The 20596-nt window shown below is 45.4% G+C and overlaps 2 protein-coding genes across 2 annotated transcripts in view; one reads left to right on the top strand and one right to left on the bottom strand.

The window, feature by feature from the left end:
* Positions 1-4951: 4951 nt before the first annotated feature.
* On the bottom strand, positions 4952-16280 carry LOC148840088 (NADPH oxidase 3-like). Its single transcript, XM_088936446.1, has 13 exons — positions 16239-16280; positions 15045-15140; positions 14857-14967; positions 14682-14766; positions 14404-14549; positions 13401-13582; positions 12408-12537; positions 11578-11670; positions 10956-11206; positions 9562-9724; positions 9259-9399; positions 9041-9165; positions 4952-5078 (listed from the first exon to the last, which is right to left on the bottom strand). Exons 1-13 carry the CDS (start codon positions 16278-16280, stop codon positions 4952-4954), a joined length of 1692 nt encoding a protein of 563 aa, XP_088792572.1.
* A 1452-nt stretch (positions 16281-17732) lies between these two features.
* LOC148840087 (potassium/sodium hyperpolarization-activated cyclic nucleotide-gated channel 1-like) overlaps positions 17733-20596 on the top strand; it is a 32942-nt gene continuing 30078 nt past the window's right edge. Inside the window, exons 1-3 of the mRNA XM_088908907.1 lie at positions 17733-18058; positions 19432-19624; positions 20314-20421. Coding sequence (XP_088765033.1) covers positions 17733-18058; positions 19432-19624; positions 20314-20421 — 627 coding nt within the window. The remainder of the gene's footprint in view (positions 18059-19431; positions 19625-20313; positions 20422-20596) is intronic.

Below are 20596 nucleotides of genomic sequence, written 5' to 3'. Positions count from 1 at the left end.
GCGCAGAAAGTGACGTCACTTAATTGATGGGAAAAGTTCTCCACTCTGAACGCACGTAGCTTCAGCTTCTACCAATCACTTTTTCGTGAAGGCGGGATTTCCGCTTGCAGTAGAAACCCTTGTATAATGCATGTAGTATAACCAGCACACCGACATCGCTAGAGGGAGCCAGTCATCCTCGACCGCTACCGAGTTACTGATGTAGTGAAACGATTTTGAAGTAATGAGCAGAATTTTCCTTTTTATTCAGACGTGTGAATCGAGATTCTTGGGTCCCCAGGCCCACAGTCCAAGTATCTTTTGTTGGCCTCGGCAATCACCGACAATTTGAAAGACCCGTACAGAAAGGTTATAGTGAGCCAAGGCCGGCTTAGCCATCATGAACGTAAGGGAAGAACATGACACAAGACGTTTAGACTTGGGAAGAAAATCTTTATTAATGATAAATCTTTGCCCTATAATAGAGTACAGAACGCAGTGTTCAAATCTAATACTATCCAGTATAACGGATTGTAAGTTAACCACATACAGGTGACTATTTCACTAGTACGGTACATGAATCCCACTGAGAGGTGATGTAAACGGTATTTCCAAGCATAGTTCCACAGTACATTGACACCCACCATTACAGGGCTGTCATTGACGTGTGATTATTGCACAGGTGCTGTTTGTGGTTTTGTTTAGTGGGGCCAGCAGGGTTGGTTAGGCAAGACTATCTTTTCTAAATCCTACTTTCCTAGGATATAAATGACACCTACTGTAGGTGAACCGCTAGTTCAGTTCTTATAATATTTTCCATGGTCTTATACTGTATGTAACAGAATTCAGACATACTGGTCTATAATTACCTGGTTCAGCCTTTTTATGCACGTGCCCAACATTGGCAATTCACTCCAATCACTCCAGGCCCCGTCTCCAGAGACCGTGGGAAGAGTTGCATCGCTGACTCTGGATAACATCTCTCGTTTCCTTAAGTAAAAATCTTCTAGTACTTTTATCCTGAAACGATCCAGTACTGAACATTGTCCGGAGGCAGATTGTCGATTTCCTCCCTCGTAAACACCTGATTGAAGTGCTTGTTTATAACATCAGTTATTTCCTTTTCATTGTCTGGAGGCTGACTTGTTATCTTGTATATGTTTTACTCTATCCTTGATGATTGTTGTGTTTGTGTGGTCGTAAAAGCACACCGTATTATGTATTGTGGCTTCCTTGCAATATTTCTTTCTAGTTCTTTCTTGGATTTTCGAATACCCATTTTTTTAGCCGTGCTTGTATTATGTTTTCTGAGATGGCGATGACTTGCGTGCAGTTCCCTCATTTATTTTCGTGTCAGGTTGTATTCTTTCCTTTAAATGGATCCTGTTGCTTTTTAATAATTTAATAAAGCACTGTCTGTTCCCTTATATTATTCCTAATTGATTTGTTAACCCATTTGGGATACTATTTTTTTAAACTTTTGCTGTGTTCACAGTTAGGATATATTACTTCCCTGCTTCATGTAGAATGTGTATAAACGGTTGGCATCAGTTTTCTGATTTCATATCCCATTCTGCATCTTTTAAATGGCCTTAATCTTCGAAATCTGCTTTCTGGAAACTGCCTTTGCATTGAACGTAGCCGGAAAAGTCTCAAAATAAACTGTATTTTAAAGCACATCATTTAACCAGCAGCTATATCACGCTGCAATTCACCACTGGAGCTCAGCAGGTGTGAGCCTGGTCAGTACCTGGAAGGAAGACCTCCTGGGGAAAACTAAGGTTGCTGCTGGAAGAGGTGTTAGTGGGGCCAGCAGGGGGCGCTCACCCTGCGGTCTGTGTGGGTCCTAATGCCCCAGTATAGTGATAGGGACACTATACTGTAAAAAGTATATGTCCTTCAGATGAGACATAAAAAGAGGTCCTGACTCTCCATGGTTGTTAAAAATCCCAGAACATTTCTCGAAAAGAGTAGGGGTGTTACCCTGGCGTCCTGGCCAAATTCCCCCCTGGCCTTTAGCAATCATGGCCTCCTAATAATCCCCATCTCTGAACTGGCTTCATCAGTCTATTCTCCTCCCCACTGAGAGCTGGTGTGTGGTGAGTGTACTGGTGCACTATGGCTGCCGTCGCATCACCCAGGTGGGGCTGCACACTGGTGGTGGTGGAGGGGAGTCCCCATTACCTGTGAAGCACTTTGAGTGGAGTGTCCAGAAAAGCGCTATGCTGTTTAAGTGTAATTAATAATAAAAATATTTTTTTATTATTATTGTTGTTGCAGTTCCATAGTGGTCCTCTCACCTGTTTGCCTCATTTTGTCTTGTGTCAAAAGACAAGACTGATACAAGCTTATCTCTTGTGTGTGCTCTTGATGAACCTTTCCATCACCATTGCAGTTTCTGATATTCCTATGGGTCTTTCTGAGACTGCTGGGGGTAATTTTAAGTCTCCCTTAATTTCATTATACTGTGCTGAATTATAATCAACATCTGTATTTGGTGCTCTTCAGCACGGCTGTTTTAATTAGTCTAACCATCACACAACAAACCAGTCCATTGAAAAAAAATGATTTTACCAGCAGATTAATAATACCACAAAACAATAATGTCAAAACGAGGAAGGGATGGGTGTTGCTGATTTTTCAGATTACCGCTATTTTAGTTTTCAAAGACAAAATGCCTTGCCAAAAGTATTCAGACCTTTGCAAAATTGTCACACTTTGTTGCTTTAAAGCTTCAAAGCTTGGCAAAAATATTTAGCATTCAGCAACAGAATGATCCAAAAGCACAAGGCCAAGGTACCCTGGAGTGGCTTAAAAATATGAAAATGATTGTTCTTGAGTGGCCGAATCTGTGGAAAGATTAGAAAATTGCTGTCAATAAGTGATCAACAAGCAAAGTGAGAGAGCTTGAGCAAATCTGCTAATAAGAATGATCTAAAACCGGCACCAGACCGGTTTGCAAAATTGGTGGAGATTTACCAAAATCAACTCATGCCTGTAACTGCTGCCAAACGTGCCTCCATCAAATACTGCATACTTATGCAATCAACAGGTTTCATTTGTTTCTCTTTAGTTTTTGCTTACATTTACTGTAACTTAATTTTACCCTCAGAAGGCTTATCACTCTTCAGCTCGAGCTTTCAGGTTTTGAATAAATATTAAGTTTAGAATAAATGAAAAAATAGAAAAAATAAAAATAAGTTTAAAAAATGTGTCTGCCTCACATTGTAATCTCAAAACACGGGGTACCTCAGGAAGCGTCTGAATACTGTTGTAGGGCAGTGCATGCTTTGATATATGTTGTGTGTGTGTAGCGGTCAGATCAGAAGACGTCACCAGCCTAAACCCGTGCTGACACAGGCCCAGTGCAGTCCTGCCTGGCCCGCTCACAACCTCTGTGCAGGAGATCAGTCCCACAGTACCTGCCCGCTGGACTCTCCATGGACAGGAGAGCAGGCTTGCAGAGCATTCATTTTGAACATCTGCAGCGGTGCGGGGATTGTATACGAGAGAGATGTGGACTGAGCTAATGGAATGCAAGAGAAAAATAAACCATTTCACGCATTTTAATCAAATATAATGGAGACAGAAAAAAACAATGCAAGAACTCTTTACAAGCTCATTCAAATGATACGTTTTCCTATCTTGCTCCTTGTGTTTCGTACTGGCTGGATTCCAAAGGTCACAAGGCCTGAGATACTAATCCATCTGAAAATATTTTATATACACAGTTACTATTTTCACAAGCGTATATAAAGTGATGCAAAACAGCGTATTTCTTTTCTTTGTTTTTTTCTTGGTTTTTGCTCATTAGATCCAACAAATATGAAAGTCACGGAAAGCAGCATCCTCCTGCATCTCAAAACCCGTCGGCGACCTATTTTTAAGGAGTGGAAGGATTTCATCTAAAAAAATGACAGCAACTTTCGAAACTGATGTCCCTGCCTCTTCGTCTGGAGCACGAGCAAAGACGTGCTAATAAATTCTTTATGGATGGCGATGAGCAGCTCAAAGAGGAATTACAGCTGTTGCTCAGGGGGGGATACTCAGTTATTTTATTATATGCCTTTTTTAGGCAACGGGATGTGGGCTCTAATAAAAAACATAATGCGATTTCCACCACCATGGCAGTAACACGCAGAGAACAAGCAAAACAGGAGAAAACAGCTTTCTCCCTGAGCTGCACACCAACAAATTGATCTCGTTTTCTCCTGGTCAGGCCCCGGCACAGTCCCCTGTGCACGTGTGAGTTAGAGGGGAACCGCAGTCCCAATTTCTCAGACCGGTTATTACAACTCGGGTACAAAAACAAAATTCATTCATGTTATAGAAAAAATTTACACATTCCACAATAAGCACAAAATCGTGAACTTTGGGAAAGTACTGTTAGTCGCCATGTTGTTGCCAACTCGCATTCGAGTTCCCACGAATTGCGACGTGAAGCAGCCCTTCCTGCTCACTAGTCACTGTAATGACTAATGGAATTTGATGTAAGAGCAAATACGGGTTGCGCAGCAGATATTTCACCATAGAAAGTTTCCAATGTGATCTGCAGGCAGAGTTAACAAGTAAGTTCTATTTATCAGCAAAATCATCTGGAAGTCGACAGCAATGTTCCTATTGGATTAAAAGAGTTGTATTCACAAGCCTGCTTGTAATAGGGCCACTTCACCTCACCGTATGTTTTGTTGCCTCGTTCTGAATCGCAGGACGGCGCTGCGCATATCTGGGAATTTCATCTATTTTGTGGAGTAAATTGGAGGTTTTACAAGTTACTGTATGCATTTTACTTTTACTGTGGTTCGAAATGCACTCGGCACTGCTGACTCTTTCTCACCCCGAAGTCTAAAAATGGCCTTGCAGTTGCCCATTAATTTGAGGGTTGCGCTGTCTTCTCCAGGGACCCGTGCACCCGCCGGAGGAGTAATACCGTCGCCCAGTCGGGAGCAAAAGGCCTGCACCAGCCGGCTGGCTAGTACCTCTCCTTGTTGAAGTGGAAGTGCACGCCCCGGGGGTCGGGGGAGGAGTGGTAGTTGCACATCCTGCGGATGATCCTGGAGAGGGGCTTGGGCCCACAGAAGAACACTCCGATGGTCCTGCTGTGGAGGAGGAGGAGGAGGAGAGCATCAGAGGAACCACACTGCACTGGGAATCACCGCGCCTCAGCATGCCACGCCAAGCCACGTCACGCCACGCCACACCACACCGCACCACGCTATGTCACGCCACATCACACCACACCACACCGCGCCACGCCAGGTCACGCCAGGTCACGCCACACCACTCCAAGCCACATAACACCACGCCACGCCACGCTACGTCACACCACGCCACGCCGCGCCACGCCAGGTCACGCCAGGTCACGCCACACCACTCCAAGCCACATAACACAAGCCACGCCACGCCACGTCACACCGCACCACACCGCACCACGCTACTTCATACCACAACACACCAGGTCACACCAGGTCACGCCAGGTCACGCCAGGTCACGCCAGGTCACGCCACACCACGCCAAGCCACACCAGGTCATGCTACGTCACGCCATGTCAAGCCAAGTTACGCTAAATCATGCAACGTCACGCAACGTCAAGTTGCTGAAGCCCGGGCAACCCATCTCCAGAAATCTCTTACACGAATTCCACTTCCTAAAAAAGCTTGTTACACACTGATATTAAACTTTCTTGAGCAATCAGAGGTTAATTCCACTTTTCTTTGACCTTTTCTTTAGCCTTTCCTGCTTCCTCTGCGGCTGGCGTGCTGACGCAGTTCCCCACCCCAATCCGGACAATATTAGAGTTACACCACCATGGCCCTTACATTGTCCTTCAGGTTGTGTACATGTGTGAGTCATTTCTGGTCACCCAGTGCAGCTGCAGTGGAGATAAGGACAATCTTCACTGAATAAAGACGAATCCAACAATCACTACAGTGCTATACCAATCCTCTTTGAAAAGTACATTTTAAATACTATATCATTTACCGCAGGGATCTCCAACCCCTGGTCCTGGAAATTTCCAATCCTGCAGATTGTGTATGTTACCATTAAATCACCCATTTCTAAAGATAAAGAACAATTTCATTGTTAATCGATTAAGCAGGTGATTTGTTAAATGAAGTAATTCAGAGATCATGTAGGACTAAAATCTAGGTACTCTCCAGCCCTCAAGCACCAGTTTTCTTAATTGAACAGAAACAAATTGATTCATTCAATAGCTTCCAGATACTGTCATTAAAAGCAGGTGATCTTTAAGACTAACTATATCGGGGATCTCCAGGACCAATGTTACTGTGCAAGTTACTCTTGCTATATTTCTTGTAAGGTCTTGATGTCAAAGCAGCTTTGCACATTGTGCTTTCAAGTCACAAGAGACTTTCATTTCTAATGTGTAACGAAGCGTAGTTTAGGACCCTGTGCAGACGGTATAAACACGGTTAGGAGAGGACTGGAAGGGATGGCGAACAGGGGGAGGTGCCGACAGGGAATCCAGGTGCGAGGGGGAAATGCTGGCAAGGAAGTCCAAAAGGGAAACCAGGGCGCAGTCCATAGTCCAAACCCGGGAGGTCCATCCAAAACGAAGACAAGAATAAAGGGGACATGGAACCAGGAACAAGGAAGTTAAAAATAGAGTGACGAGGCCAGGCGCTCCGAGCCCCGGACTCAGCTGGTCAGGACGCCGATCGGAAGCCTAAGCCCTCAAGTTGCGGACGTAGGGCGGCTTGAAGCTAGGCGGGCCTCCGGGCGTCCGTCTTCCAATGCAGAGCGCCAAGGTTCCGGAGCACCGGGTTTAAATAAAGAGCGGAACAAGGGGCAGGTGAACGTGATAATGAACTTAACACAAAAAAGGTCAGAGCGCCCTCTAGAGTAAATGCAATATACACTGATCTATTGCACTGGTAAATGCAATATACACATATTCAATGCAAAACTTATTTTTTATTGTTCGTTTATGCCCTAATATTGTCATATTTTTATGCAGGAACTAATTCTTCAAACTTTTATTTAGACAATAGTGCTTTTCATCTGTGTATGTTTCTCTGTCTATCATACTAATGTTAGGCTCTTTACCATGAAATGAAGTGTCACGATTGTTCTGTTTATTAAACACAGACTAATACTTTTGATGTGTCAGCCAGAAGAGATACTATACAGTATGGGTTATTTGAAATGCCAGGCACTGACGATGATCAGGTATTCCTTTACTGCCAAGAGCAGAACTTCTCTCTTAGAGAATCCCCCTGTGACTGTAGCAAAACAGTGGCTGAATTGTTCTTCCAGACCAGGTGCAGTTCCACGTTACTGCATGCATTCATCAGCCTTCAAGCACACCGCAGTCAGCAGCTGTCGTTTTGTGCATGTCACGATCAGTGAGGCTGAGCTGATGTGAAAGTGATTGCTCTCTGTCAGTGAGAGGGACTGAACTGTCAGTCTAGACCAGCTTCACATCCTCGAAATACACATTTAGGAGGATACGCTCACTTTTAATGAGTTTGTTCATACACTCGATTTTGACGTCATCCGCATTCATAACAAGTTTTAGTCATTCAGGAGAAGATAAAAATACAGGACTGTGGCTCTCCAGGCTCATGCATAAGGATCACTGTTCTAGGAACACGGACAAAGTTTTACATTTTAAAACTATGAGTATACATTGTCCTTACCATTTGTCAGAGAGTGATTTTCTCACTTTGCTCACGTATTCCTGTACTCTTTTCAGACTGTACTGTACTGTACATCTTAAATGCCCATGCACACTGGTCCTGTACGGTGCACAGTGCTTATTTAGTAGAATAATCAGGAGCATTTTACAGAAACATGCCTCTCCTTAAAATTCAATTCCCATTCATAGTAGTTTTCACCAGATCCAATTTGAACTTTTTCATTGTTCTTTGAATATAGGATGTTGCTTCATCATTATTTAAATACTATCTTATTTAGGAACAGACAAAATAAATGTGCAACCATATACACATGTATCACTTAATCAAATGTAGGGCTGAAATTCTAGTTAAACAGTAACACCTGTAAACTCTGCCTGTGAGAGCAGTGACAGAGTGAAACCCCCCTTGTCTCTTAAATTAGCTGCATTGTAATGTTTGAAGTCAGTTTAAAGGTACTTCACATAAAGAAAATACATTAAAAAACATTAACCCCAATGAAATATAAACAAAGCACATATGTTGCACATATTTCATATATTTATGTCTTCTATACCGGAGGTGGTATGGGGGTGATAAGGACAGTGTGCCTAGATGTGTTTACAAATAACAGCTTAGTGCTTTACCAGACTGCTCTCCACTGCTAACCTTTCCAGCTCCGTGAATCATAAAGACTGCACAAACGTCCAGATGCTTCCCAACCCCTTGTGGCACGACGCGGGGGCGTGTCCAGTGTGGAGGCGGAGCCCTGGAGGAAGGGCGGCGCCCCGCCTTTGCAGCGCCAGCTGTTCTGGCTGCTTGAGGGCGAGCCCCAGCTGTGAGGGCTCTAGAAAAGCACACTGGACACCCCGCGAAGGGACGAGGAGCAGGGCAACCCCGCAAGGGGAGGACCTTTTCACCGGCAGTCCCGGAGGGGAGTGTGCGTAGTTATTTTTCTTTTTCTTTTCTTTTTGCCTGTCCCGTTACATATCTCTACTGGGGCAGGCTGACCTTTCTCACACACTGAGTTTTTATTCTGTTTTGGTCTTGCGCACCCTGCTCTTCCAGACCGAACCCCAGTCTGGTTACCGCTCTAGATTTTCTAGATTCTAGATTTTTCCCAGGCTGGACTGCGTTAAATAGGGTAAGCCCAGCCTGGATACCGCGTGGCACGGCGGTACACCTTGCTTTTTGCTTTTTGTTCGTTTTTCACCCTTTTTTGTGTTATTTTCGGTCCTTGCTAACCTCACACCGGTGCTTCCGTCCCTCAGTTAGGGGCGTTGGCTTTTCACCGCCCACTCCCACACTGTTACCCCCTTCATAGGTTCAACAGTGGGAAACCGCTCGTGTCCTTGGAGGTGGCCCTATCTAGCCCACCTGCGTTCAGGAGACTCCCAGTCCCGGAGAGCACGTGTCTGCTTACCGCGGGTGAGCGTCCGCGATGCTCCTGAACTCCCGGTCCCAGTCCGGCCGGCCGTAGAAGGTCTTCTCCCTGAAGCCCGTGATGACGTCTCTGTGGTTTTCGCAGTGCAGGCCTATGTGGTAGGCCTACCGAAACAACCAAACCAACTTTTGGCACAGCTGGCAAACACCAGCAGCCAGGAGGAGGCGGGCGCCCGGTTCGATCTCGGCAGCTCTCACCTGAGCCTCATCCCAGCCGGTGAGGAAAATGTGGAAGCTCAGGAGACGGTCTTTCCCCGCCAGCTGGGTCTCCAGTGAGAACAGCAGGTCGGAGAACCACTCAAAGGCTGAGGTGTCGCGGCAAAGCCAGAAAAAATACAGCTGGCAGCGAAAAAAAAAAAGAATCCGTCCCTTTAACAGAAGCGAATGCATGGTGCTGTACACGGAGAAACATAACACGCGTGTCGGAACGCGTGAAACGTGACTATTCTTCTCCAGTAAGGTGGGCACAATTACAAAAGCCGTGTCCTGAGAACAGATTACCTTCTGAAGTTTTATGGGCGTGGAGGGGTTGCATGATTTGTACCACAGGGACTTCAAAACCGATGCGAAAGGGGTCACTCCTATCCCAGCTCCAATGCAAACACTGACCCTGTACCGGAACACATCGCTACTGGCCGAGCCAAAGGGACCGTCAACAGCCATTCTGCGAGAATCAGCACAGCACAATCAGCAGAAGAGCACACGTGACATCACGAAAACACCACAGGACTTCAATCACCTCATCCTTTTTTTTTCTGAGAAGGTCTTATTTTCTTTATCTGCCATTATGTTTTGAGACAGAATAGGTCATTTCAAAAGGATTCTTTCAAATAAGAGCATTTTAAGCTTACTTAAATGTCCATGGTTTTTTTTTATTTCAGTCCGAGTTTCCAGTTTCAAAATCTCCAAAATCATTTTAACAGCCCTGTATTAAATGATAATAATATAACATCACTTTATTAACCATATACAATTTCTTGCATTAGGAATTTTTCTTTTCACATACCCCAGCTTGCTCTCCATGAGACACACAGACAGGGAGAGAGCTTGGGGTCAGAGCGCAGGGTCAGCCATTGTACAGCGCCCCTGGAGCAGCTGGGGTTAAGGGCCTTACTCAGGGGCCCAATGGAGTAGGATTCCTCTGCCAGCTGCAGGATTTGAACCAGCAACCTTCCAGCCACAGGCACAGATCCTTAGCCACAGAGCCACCACTCCAATAAGTGACAGGAAAAAATGGATGTCATTTACCACCTGTATTGACTATTGAAACCTAAATTGTTTCAATAAGAACACATGACTCTTTCTAATGCAGCAAAAGTTCAGCTATACATATGCAATAAAAGACTACACATACTGTAGTATTACCTTGTGAGGCACCAACTGTATTGACTATGTTCTGTGAAATTTGTTTTCTTTCCACTTTTAAATCATTCACTTCAGTCTCCTACGCTGTAGGGAACTTGTGGTCTAACTGAAGCCCAGACAAACCCAGTCCCATATAAATGTTTGCACAAACATTTGCCAGGCATCCTTAAAAATGGGGGCGTGTTCTCAGCCAACTGACCTACCAGTGTGTCTCTGGACTGTGGGAGGAGCCCCACACAAACACGTGGAGAACACGCAAACTCCACACAGACAGCACCCCAGGAACTGTACACAGGGCCCCAGCGCTGTGAGGCAGCAATGCTAACCACTGCGCCGCCAGCATGAAATACCAATGTTTTTATCATTTTAATTTGAGCAAACACGAAATAATTCCATTTACACAAGTCCTCTCAAGGTACTACTCCTAAAACAAAAGCTTCTCTGTTGTGGACTCTTACCCCGTGCCATGGACGACAAGTCCAATGAAAAAAACAACAAAGCAAGACAGTGTGAGCTTTGAGCAGACTTGCCGTGGTAGCTGAGGAAAGCCCGTGGACTGCCTGTGATCCACGAAGGCAGCGTGCAGGGCTTCGGTCCAGTCTCCCTTCAGACGTACGTGCACACTGAAATAGTCCTCCTCTGGAGCAGACGTCAGGGTGAAAGGGTGCCACTCCAAGCGGGATATCGCCGGGCACTGCAGAAAGACGTACTGTCCCGGCTCCATCTTAAAACCTTTCTTTCTCATCTGCAGCTCAAGGACGTGCGAAGGGTGAGTCACCACCTGGGGTTCAAACCAAGCCAAGTGTTAACGTATCGGCGAATTTCGCTCTCGGACTGCTCTGCAGGCTTACTCTCCAGGTCGCCAGCTCTACTGGAGGCTTACAGACGGAATGCATACATGTAATGACTTAAGGATCCTTGTTTCTAAAACGTAAGAAAGCTCAATTAAAATGGAGCAGGTATAGCTTGTGATCTGAAGTGGAATAGTTAAGACACAGTATGATATGTTGTTACTGTTGTCATTCAATGGACGTTTGTTAGTTTATTAATATAGATTTTCGCCGTAGCTCAAACAATAGATAGATATTAACTCTACAAGAATGAACAAAAAACGATACAGATATTATACAAATACGAGCTGAAATCCCTTACTTTTGTTATAGTGACTGGCTGCAGGGATCGGTAGACGCGTATACCCCTTTCACAGAGGAAAAGAAGAAAGGGAGCTACAACCCACTTCCAGGACTGAAAAAGATCACACAGAGAGATTAATAAGCACTGCAGAATAGGAACGGCTGGAGTTTTGTTTCAGTGCTTTGAATATCTACAATAACTTGTTTCCTAGAATTATTCCTGCATGCTGGAGAGTCTTCTGGAGGCATTTTGCAAGAAGAGGAAATAAGTGTTCAGCTTATGTTACTGAATGCAGTTAGATGGCTAAACCCATAGAGTAGTTCGGGTAGGGAGCTGCGTCAGCATGCGGAGGCTGCAAAGGAACAAGTCAAGGTTTATTCCCTGCTGAAAAGAGAAGAAAAGAAACACAACTTGGGCTCACACCCGAAGAAGGCTCCACAGACGAAATGTTGTGTTTCTTTTCTTCTCTTTTCAGCAGGGAATACACCTTTACTTGTTCCTGAACTCACAGAGGTCATGTCATCTGTAATAAAAAAAAAATGGACAGACTACCATCTACCAATTGGACCAGATGGGCCAAACAGACTCCTTGGGTCTGTGACCTTTCTCATGTTCTTAACATGATTCCTTCTCTTCCAACGTTCCTTTTTTGCCAGCAGCTCGACTCGCTCCTTGGCTGAAGCCCCCCCCCGCCCCGTTATCCACAAATGTCACGAGCTTTTCGTGACACCACGGTTCTCAGGCTGCACGTCTCCCTCCAGCGCGCGTTCTGAGATCAGGAGCCCGCTGCGGCCCGCTCCGCACGCCGGGCCCCTATAGCGAAAGGCAACACGAGCCGGCGGCCTCACCGCGGGACTGTTCCCGGCGAAGTGTGGCACCGGACACTGGGTGACGTTCCCCCACTCATCCACATGGTCCCGGCAGTAGGACACGTTGTGGCGTGAGAGGCTCTCTCTGGTCTGTCCCCGGACAATTTGACTGACATACAGGGGGAAAAAAAGACAAAGAAGAAGGAAGCAGGTATTTCAGCCCCACTGTACACAGCAGGTCCCATACCCTGCAGCCAGCAGTCAGAAAAAATCGCTTCCTTCTTGTGTCCAGCTGAAGAGGAAGACATTCTTGTCATTACCTGTGCTGGCTTTCCTGAGGAAAACTCTTTACATTTTCTGGAGCGCAGAGGACTCCCAGCAGGGAAGGGTTTAACCTTGCTGCCCTGCAGCTCGAGCCTCCCGGGTTTGTTTCCGGGCTGGGGCGCTCTCTGTGTGGAGCCTGCATGTTTGGTTTCCTGCCTCCTCCCAGAGACACACTGGCAGGTGGACTGGATACGCTGCGGTGTCTATTCCGTCCCACGTGGAACAAGACTGAGGCTCCTGCTTCGTGACCTCCCCCGCTCTGCTACTGTACATCGCCAACAAAACTGGGATAAAGACTAAGCTGAAATGTACAGTATGAAATACCAATTCCTGACCACTTTGTCCAAAACAGGGTGGCCTTGGAGTCCGATCTCAGAAAGCAACAGGCAGGACAGGACACCAGTACAGTGCAGGGCACACACTCACAATTCTCCCAGAAGCCAACTGACCTACCAGTGTGTCTCCGGACTGTGGGAGGAGCCCCACACAAACACGTGGAGAACACGCAAACTCCACACAGACAGCACCCCAGGAACTGTACACAGGGCCCCAGCGCTGTGAGGCAGCAATGCTAACCACTGCGCCGCCAGCATGAAATACCAATGTTTTTATCATTTTAATTTGAGCAAACACGAAATAATTCAATTTACACAAGTCCTCTCAAGGTACTACTCCTAAAACAAAAGCTTCTCTGTTGTGGACTCTTACCCCGTGCCATGGACGACAAGTCCAATGAAAAAAACAACAAAGAGGTGATGAGTCAACCAGAACAGCTCATAGGACGATCGTCTAACGAGCTCAGTTGATGAAGTCGCCATGAGGACCAGAACTACAGCAATAACCAATCCAGAGATTCCAGATATATTTGTCATCACTTCTTTAATAGGAGTCTAGAAAAAAAACACAGAAATGAAGTCAGCCGGGGAAAGAAATTAAAGCACCTCTAACGATTAAATTAAGTCAAACGTCATTTATTTCATATAGAAATGTTAATATCGATTATAGGTTCCCAGGCCTTCACAAGGAATACTCGTTAGATCTAAATACGGAAATGAAATCGCCTGCTATTTTTTGCAACGTGCTTTGACTTTCGCGCACCAGTTATCCGGAGCCATTTCTGCTGCACAAGCCTTTGTTTATTTTGGAAGGTTGTGACAGAAGCCGTCCAGGGGCAACAAAGCTTGTTTACATCCACAGCATCGCCGGCTTCCTCATCCTAAGCACGCCCCACCCTGAGCACCGGGTGTGCAGTCAGTACTGTCGCTCTTGGGGACGTAACGCTAGCCGTGCCTGCGGGAAGTGCTGTCATGGCGTAACTGCAATGCCTTTTGACAAAGGAGGACCAGTGGGGAGGTTTCGATATTTACACCGGAGTTTTGCTGGAGTCACGTTGGTGAAGCGTCTCTCACCCTGGTTTTGAGCCCACGACCTTGCAGTTATAGGTACCGGCTGTCTTGGTCCCACAACGCTCCTCAATCGACAGCGCCGTTCCCTCCGATAGTTTTATGAGATTTTATAGAGCCGAGAAGGAAAAAAAATCTCAGCGACTTTTGCCCCCGTCTCCGCGCTTCGCTGCCCCGGTTTTCCCAGAAGCTGCCAAGCGACAAGCTCCGCAGCTGATTCCCAGCGGGGGGGGGGGGGTTATAACGGTATGAAGACAGACGGGGAAGCGGGTGGGAGGCGTGAAATGCGGGCTGCCCAGTCCACTCACCGTATTGTAGGTGCGTACGGGGTTCAGGAAGCTCTCGTTGGACGTCTCCCCCAGGCTGGAGAGCTTCAGCAGCAGCTCGCCGGCCCCCGTTGCCCGACTCTCGTGATAGCTCTCGATGTTGGACAGGTGTGCCACAGTGTGGACCACTACAAAACGAGAGTTTTGTCGTCTTACGGGCGCTTCGCGCAGAATGAGCAGTGAATTCTGGGGGGGAGACCACGAAGAGGCCTCAGAAAGTTCGCGCAATCCCCGTTCTGCTCGGATGGCGAGCGCCTTACCCGAGTGCGCGGCTAGGAGGTAGGCGACCAGGCGGTGAAAAGTGATGTTCTTGTCCAGCTGCTTCCTCAGAGCTCTTCCGTGGCACTTTGGGGAAGAGGAACAGGGAAAGAAGGGTGAAGAGGGAGAGGGGACCCGAAGGGGACAGAGAAGGAGAGGCCGCGCGGTGCCACTTACAACGCGGGAACCCCGCAGGAAGGAGACGAAATTGCGGCTGACGGGCAGCAGGATCGCCGTGCAGTTCAGATTGATGCAGACCGCCGAGGCGCGGGCCCAGGCCAGGCCAGGCTACGGGCACAGGGGAAATCCGTGAGCGCTGACGGCGACCTTGCTCTCGCTCGGCGCTGTGCGAGGCCGTAACTCACCCCCAGCATGGCCCGGGTGTAGGTGTAGGCCTCGTCCCCGCTGTAGGAGAGGAAGGTTGTCGCGAACAGGAGCACGTTCAGTCCCAGCCACAGGACCTGGGAAACACGGCAGGTTCGACGCCGAGAGAAGACTTGGAAACCGAGTCGATTCCGCATAGCGCACCGAAAGGCGCAGCGTCAGATTTTCAAAATATACTGTGAAAGTTGCTCCACTGCAAAATTTGCACCGTTCTTTCTTCCTGCCAGAAGTTCAGAATGCTATATTAATAATATTCTTAAACTAATATTACACTCACCCCAGAACTATACTTCTAAAAAACTGCATGTTTATGTGACAAAAAACTTTTCCTTCACCAATTTCCTACTTAGACCCGATTTGCTTCTTTGACCTTTTACTACTTTCTCCAGGACATGTGGAGTATACTTTGCTTCAAGGCACAAGACTTTGACAATTATAGGACAAAAGAAACAAATTGTCCTCAGTCATGGATAAATCAATATTAAAATAATGTTAAAAAATATTTTCATTGCTCTGCATAAAAGCCCTACTGTATTCTGATCAAAGAAAACTGCTTTGGGGTAGTTATGTAAATATAAACAAAATACCGCAAAGCACGAATACTACGAGACTACGAAATAAAAGGTAATTTGATAAAACAGCACAGTACCAGGTACTGATGGTAAATTTTCAGATTTTTCCTTTAATCAAAGCCACTGACCATATCACTTTCACAAACTGTAACAATACGGAAAAAGTCCTCAATATTAAGACATACTTCTCAACTTGTGAAACGTTCCCTTAACTATCAAATAAATTCTTGCACATTTCTATCCTTATCTGCAACTCCAGCAAAAGCAAGATTCAGCACTGCTGTGTTATTCTTTTAAAACACAGGTCTTAACAGCACTCGGAGACACTTAATGACACAGTGGCTGTTATTAGCCTGCACTTGATCTTGACAGAGGAAGGCTGGCTAGTGTAACAGGAGGCACATCTCGTAATTAATGAAGCAAGAGCATCACAGTACAGTTTTGAGAGCCTTACAACTGTGTAAACGAAAAAAAAAAAAGACTTTCTTCAGAAGCCTCCGAAAAGAGAAACGGACAAAACTGCTGATGTAAACTCAGGCTGGGGTTCATTCTTAAAACGCCGAACTCTTACTTTTTAAAAACAAGAACAAAGGCAACACTTACGACCATGAAAGAGGACAATCCTTCATTGACCACCCAGTCCATGCCTGAGGACTCACAATGTGTGCTCCTGTCTGGCCACGCAGGTGTGCTTCCTGTGGTGGGAGCAGCCAGTGCCAGGAGCTCTGGAGCTCTCTAAAGGCATGTCCTGCCGCATTGTGCTTCTATCAGATAAACCTTATCCAATGCCTCGACTTGCAGTCACAATACACCTCTGATGGAAGCACATGAAAGCACCTCCTCTGCCCTCTTCAATTCCACGTCTTTAAGAGCCCGTGTGAGGAATATGTACAGTGCCATACACGTCTTTTAGACTTCACGTTCTATTCAAGACCGCAATGCCTGAACTGCAGACCTCGAAGGGCAAGGGAACTTTCAGTAAACGTCAGTAAAATATTTTTTTTAATTATCTTGATGGTAATACAGTAGTATTCTCTTCCATGAATTTGGTATTTGGTTGTCGCACCTTGGGCATCAATTACTGCCAACAAGTCTTTTTGGTTAAGTACCAATTCTGTCACACCCGCTTGGGGCAATTTTTGCTCATTCTTCTTGGCAGACTTGCTCAAGCTCTCTCAGGTGGCTTGGGGATCGCTTATGGACCGGTTTTCAAGTCTTTCCACAGATTCCCGGTAGGAGGCAAGTCAGGACTTCGACTGCACCACTCAAGTACATTCTTCTCCTCACGCCACTCCAGTGTAGCTTTAGCCTTTGGCTCAGTGTCCTGTTGAAAGGTGGACTTTTGCCCTTATTTTAAGTCCTTAGCAGTTTTAGTTTTCCTATAGAATTTGCCCGTACTGTGTATTATGTATACACTTTTTGAGAAATGCCCTCGGATTTTTAATGACCACAGAGAGTCAGGACTTCGGTTTTACATCTCTGGTCCGACTAACTAGCACCTCCTCCAGCAGCAACCTTAGCTTTTCCAGGTTTGCCTTCCAGGTACTGACCAAGCTCACACCTGCTGAGCTTCAGTGGGCTACCAGTTGTGAGTTGCAGGGTGATATACAGTAGCTGCTGGCTAATCTTGCACCAAAAGCCCTCCGAAATAATAACACAGGTTGTAGCGCTATTAAATTGAGTACTTTGCAATAGGACGTTCACTGTTAAACGGAATTTCTACACCACGCTTATATAAACGGTTCATAATCCCCAACTGGCAGAAGTTACGAAAAAGTCTTTATTAAAAAAGTATGCCTTGTTCGCATTAAATTGAACAACAGACATTGTGAAAATACATATCATGCTGATACTATATACGTTGTTATAGCCATTACATTCTGCATTGCATAATTGTAATTAAAACAGAGCACGAACTCTGCGACCGCGAGCTGTTTGGTCTTGAACTATTCCAAAGCTCCACGAGCGGGAAGTGGCGCTGGCGCCGGTGATGTAACCATGACAACCGTTGGATCTTCGTCAAACAGTTCATAAAACTGTTATAAATTCTCCGTCTCTTGTGGGGCTTGGTAGCTGTATAACTGACATTTGAAAAACATGGAGGACGACATAGAAACCGTGGAACTACCCGATCTCCCAAAGGAGAAGCAGGGAAAAGCGGCGACCGAAAAGCGTCGAAGTGAGACGCCGAAGGCCGGTCGTGCTCTGGAGCCGGAGGCCGGCCAGGCTTGTGCCGATGTTACGCTGACAATAAAAGATGAAAGTAAAATAAAATCCAAACAAAAGGTGACCAATTACCTTTTAATGCCTGAGATGAACAAAGCTACCATATCGTATTTTGGCAGCGAAGAAGCAGTTAAAAAAGAGAAGAACAGAGCTGAGGGTCAGGAGAAATTCGTCATTCACCCGTACAGTTCATTCAGGTAGGAATAGGAGCAAAGCATCCCGCTACACACAGTGTGGGAATCAGAGCAGGTAACTCACCTACTGTACACTTAGTGTGGGAATCAGAGCAAGTAACTCACCTACTGTACACTTAGTGTGGGAATCAGAGCAAATAACTCACCTACTACACACAGTGTGGGAATCAGAGCAGGTAACTCACCTACTACACACAGTGTGGGAATCAGAGCAAATAACTCACCTACTACACACACTTAGTGTGGGAATCAGAGCAAATAACTCAACTACTACACACAGTGTGGGAATCAGAGCAGTAACTCACCTACTACACACAGTGTGGGAATCAGAGCAAATAACTCACCTACTACACACAGTGTGGGAATCAGAGCAGTAACTCACCTACTACACACACTTAGTGTGGGAGTAAGAGCAAATAACTCACTTACTACACACACTTAATGTGGGAATCAGAGCAAGTAACTCACCTACTACACACAGTGTGGGAATCAGAGCAGGTAACTCACCTACTACACACACTTAGTGTGGGAATCAGAGCAGGTACACACACTGAGGAATAATAAAAACACCGCTGGAGTTGGGGGAGGACTCTGCTGGTCCTTTACGACGTGTAAAGCAAAGTTTACTACTGTATATGGGTTATTGCGAATAAAAGCAAGTTGAATCACTGCTTAGCAAACAGTCAAATGTTACGTGTTTTCAGTTGGCTTCAGCAGTGTTGGCCATCCCCGCTCCCAGTCTTCAGTCTCCTCCGATGCGGGTCGGCTTGTCACAACCCGCTTCAGATCCGCCCCGAACCCGAACCAGAACCGGCCGGGTCAGGGCGGAGCTGCGGAGCTGCGTACCCGCCTCGGCACCATCCCCATCCCGACCGTCCAGATAGGACGCTGCGTTCAGTTCGTTGCGATTGACCCGATGTGTTTAAACAGGGCTTTCCCCCTTTTCATGCTTTTACCACTCCTTTTACAGTATTTCCAGTCGTTTTGCAGTGAACGACGCTCTCTGGAGTTCCTATTACGAATACTATTAGTAATAGTATGAGTATGGTGCATCTATCGCTCAGTGATTTCGGATAGCGCGTACATACATGAGTACGAGCAGCACTTCCCGCGTCCCTCTCGGACTGTTCAAAGCAGTTCATTTCCCAGCACGTTAAAAGCGTTGAATTAAAGGTCCAAAATACCCGTATATTAACGTAATTGTGTATGAGATTTGCGATCTGTATCTGGATGCCTAATGGTACCATACTGCTTGCAGACACGCCTTTCAACGTGCCTTCGCCTTTTGATTTTGTTAGTGTTGATATAGTTTAAGTTTCTTTAACTATTAAGTTTCCTTGATTGTTGAATGCATCCATCCTTGTCTTCCCCCCCAGAAAATACTGGCTCGTGCTTATGCTCCTTATTACCTTTATCAACGTCTTAATTATTCCACTTGGAGTCAGCTTCTTCACGGAAGAAGTGCAGAACAGCGCTGCGTGGATCGCCTTCAATGTCATTTCGGACGTCATATTCATCTCGGATCTCAGTTTAAATTTCTGCATCGGCTATACAAGTGACGATGCAGATGTAAGTTGGTTTTTTTTGTGAGACGCGATGAAAGTTGGATTTTTTTTGTTTTAAAACTGAAGGTGCTCGTTTTTTGTTCGTTAAGTAAGGCTCTCCTGGAAGATACAGTCGAAATTGCGTTCAGGTGCCTTACAGGTAATGCAGTGCGCATGCAAACCTAAGCTGCAAGCCAGTTTATAAGCTTCAGAAGCTAAAAGGATGTGAACAGGATCAAATGATGCTATGTGGATTTGGCCCTGCTGTGCATACTGCGTGTATACTAAGATAAAATACAGCACTACAAAACGTATTGAGTTGTGGTAAGGAGGAACAGATTTTCAGGTGGTTGGATTTAAATCAATATTAGCATATCAAATGAAGATAGTCATAAGTACTAAAAACTTTTATAGTGCTAAAACAATTAATGCTTGCTGTTGAATGAAATCTGTATTCAATTTATATTTAGATGAAGGTAAACATGAAATGCTGGTCAATATCAAAAGTAGTTTCAAGTATACATGTACAAATAACTTTGCAAATACGCAAAGCAAAACACATACTATTGTCTATATTTTTATATGAAGCTTTAAATATAAAATGAAAAATAGGCTTCTAATGGGAACAAAACTAAACTTAAGAAGCAGTTTTAGATGGTTTAATTTTGATAAAGTACCATCCTATTCTAAATACTTTGCTTTTATCACTTTCAGAATGTTGTGTTGGACAAGAAGATGATCAGAAATCGTTACTTTAAATCGTGGTTCATTCCAGATTTACTTGCAGTAACACCTGTTGATTACTGCTTACTCATTAGCACTGTAAGTATTTATAGTAGTTATTTTCATGTAGGATTCTGAGATTACCAAAATAGATGGAAGTTCATTTAGGTAGTTCTATTTTCCAAAATACAGCGCGTAATACACAAATATCGTGTGCTTTTATTTTACAAAGCACAAAATGCAACACAGTTTAAGGAACATTTAAGGGGGTTTA

The sequence above is a fragment of the Atractosteus spatula genome, chromosome 2, assembly GCF_055471065.1.
Source record: "Atractosteus spatula isolate fAtrSpa1 chromosome 2, fAtrSpa1.hap1, whole genome shotgun sequence".
Taxonomy (NCBI): domain Eukaryota; kingdom Metazoa; phylum Chordata; class Actinopteri; order Semionotiformes; family Lepisosteidae; genus Atractosteus; species Atractosteus spatula.
The sequence above is the reverse complement of the archived record's forward strand: the minus strand, read 5'-3'. Positions and strand labels throughout refer to the sequence as shown.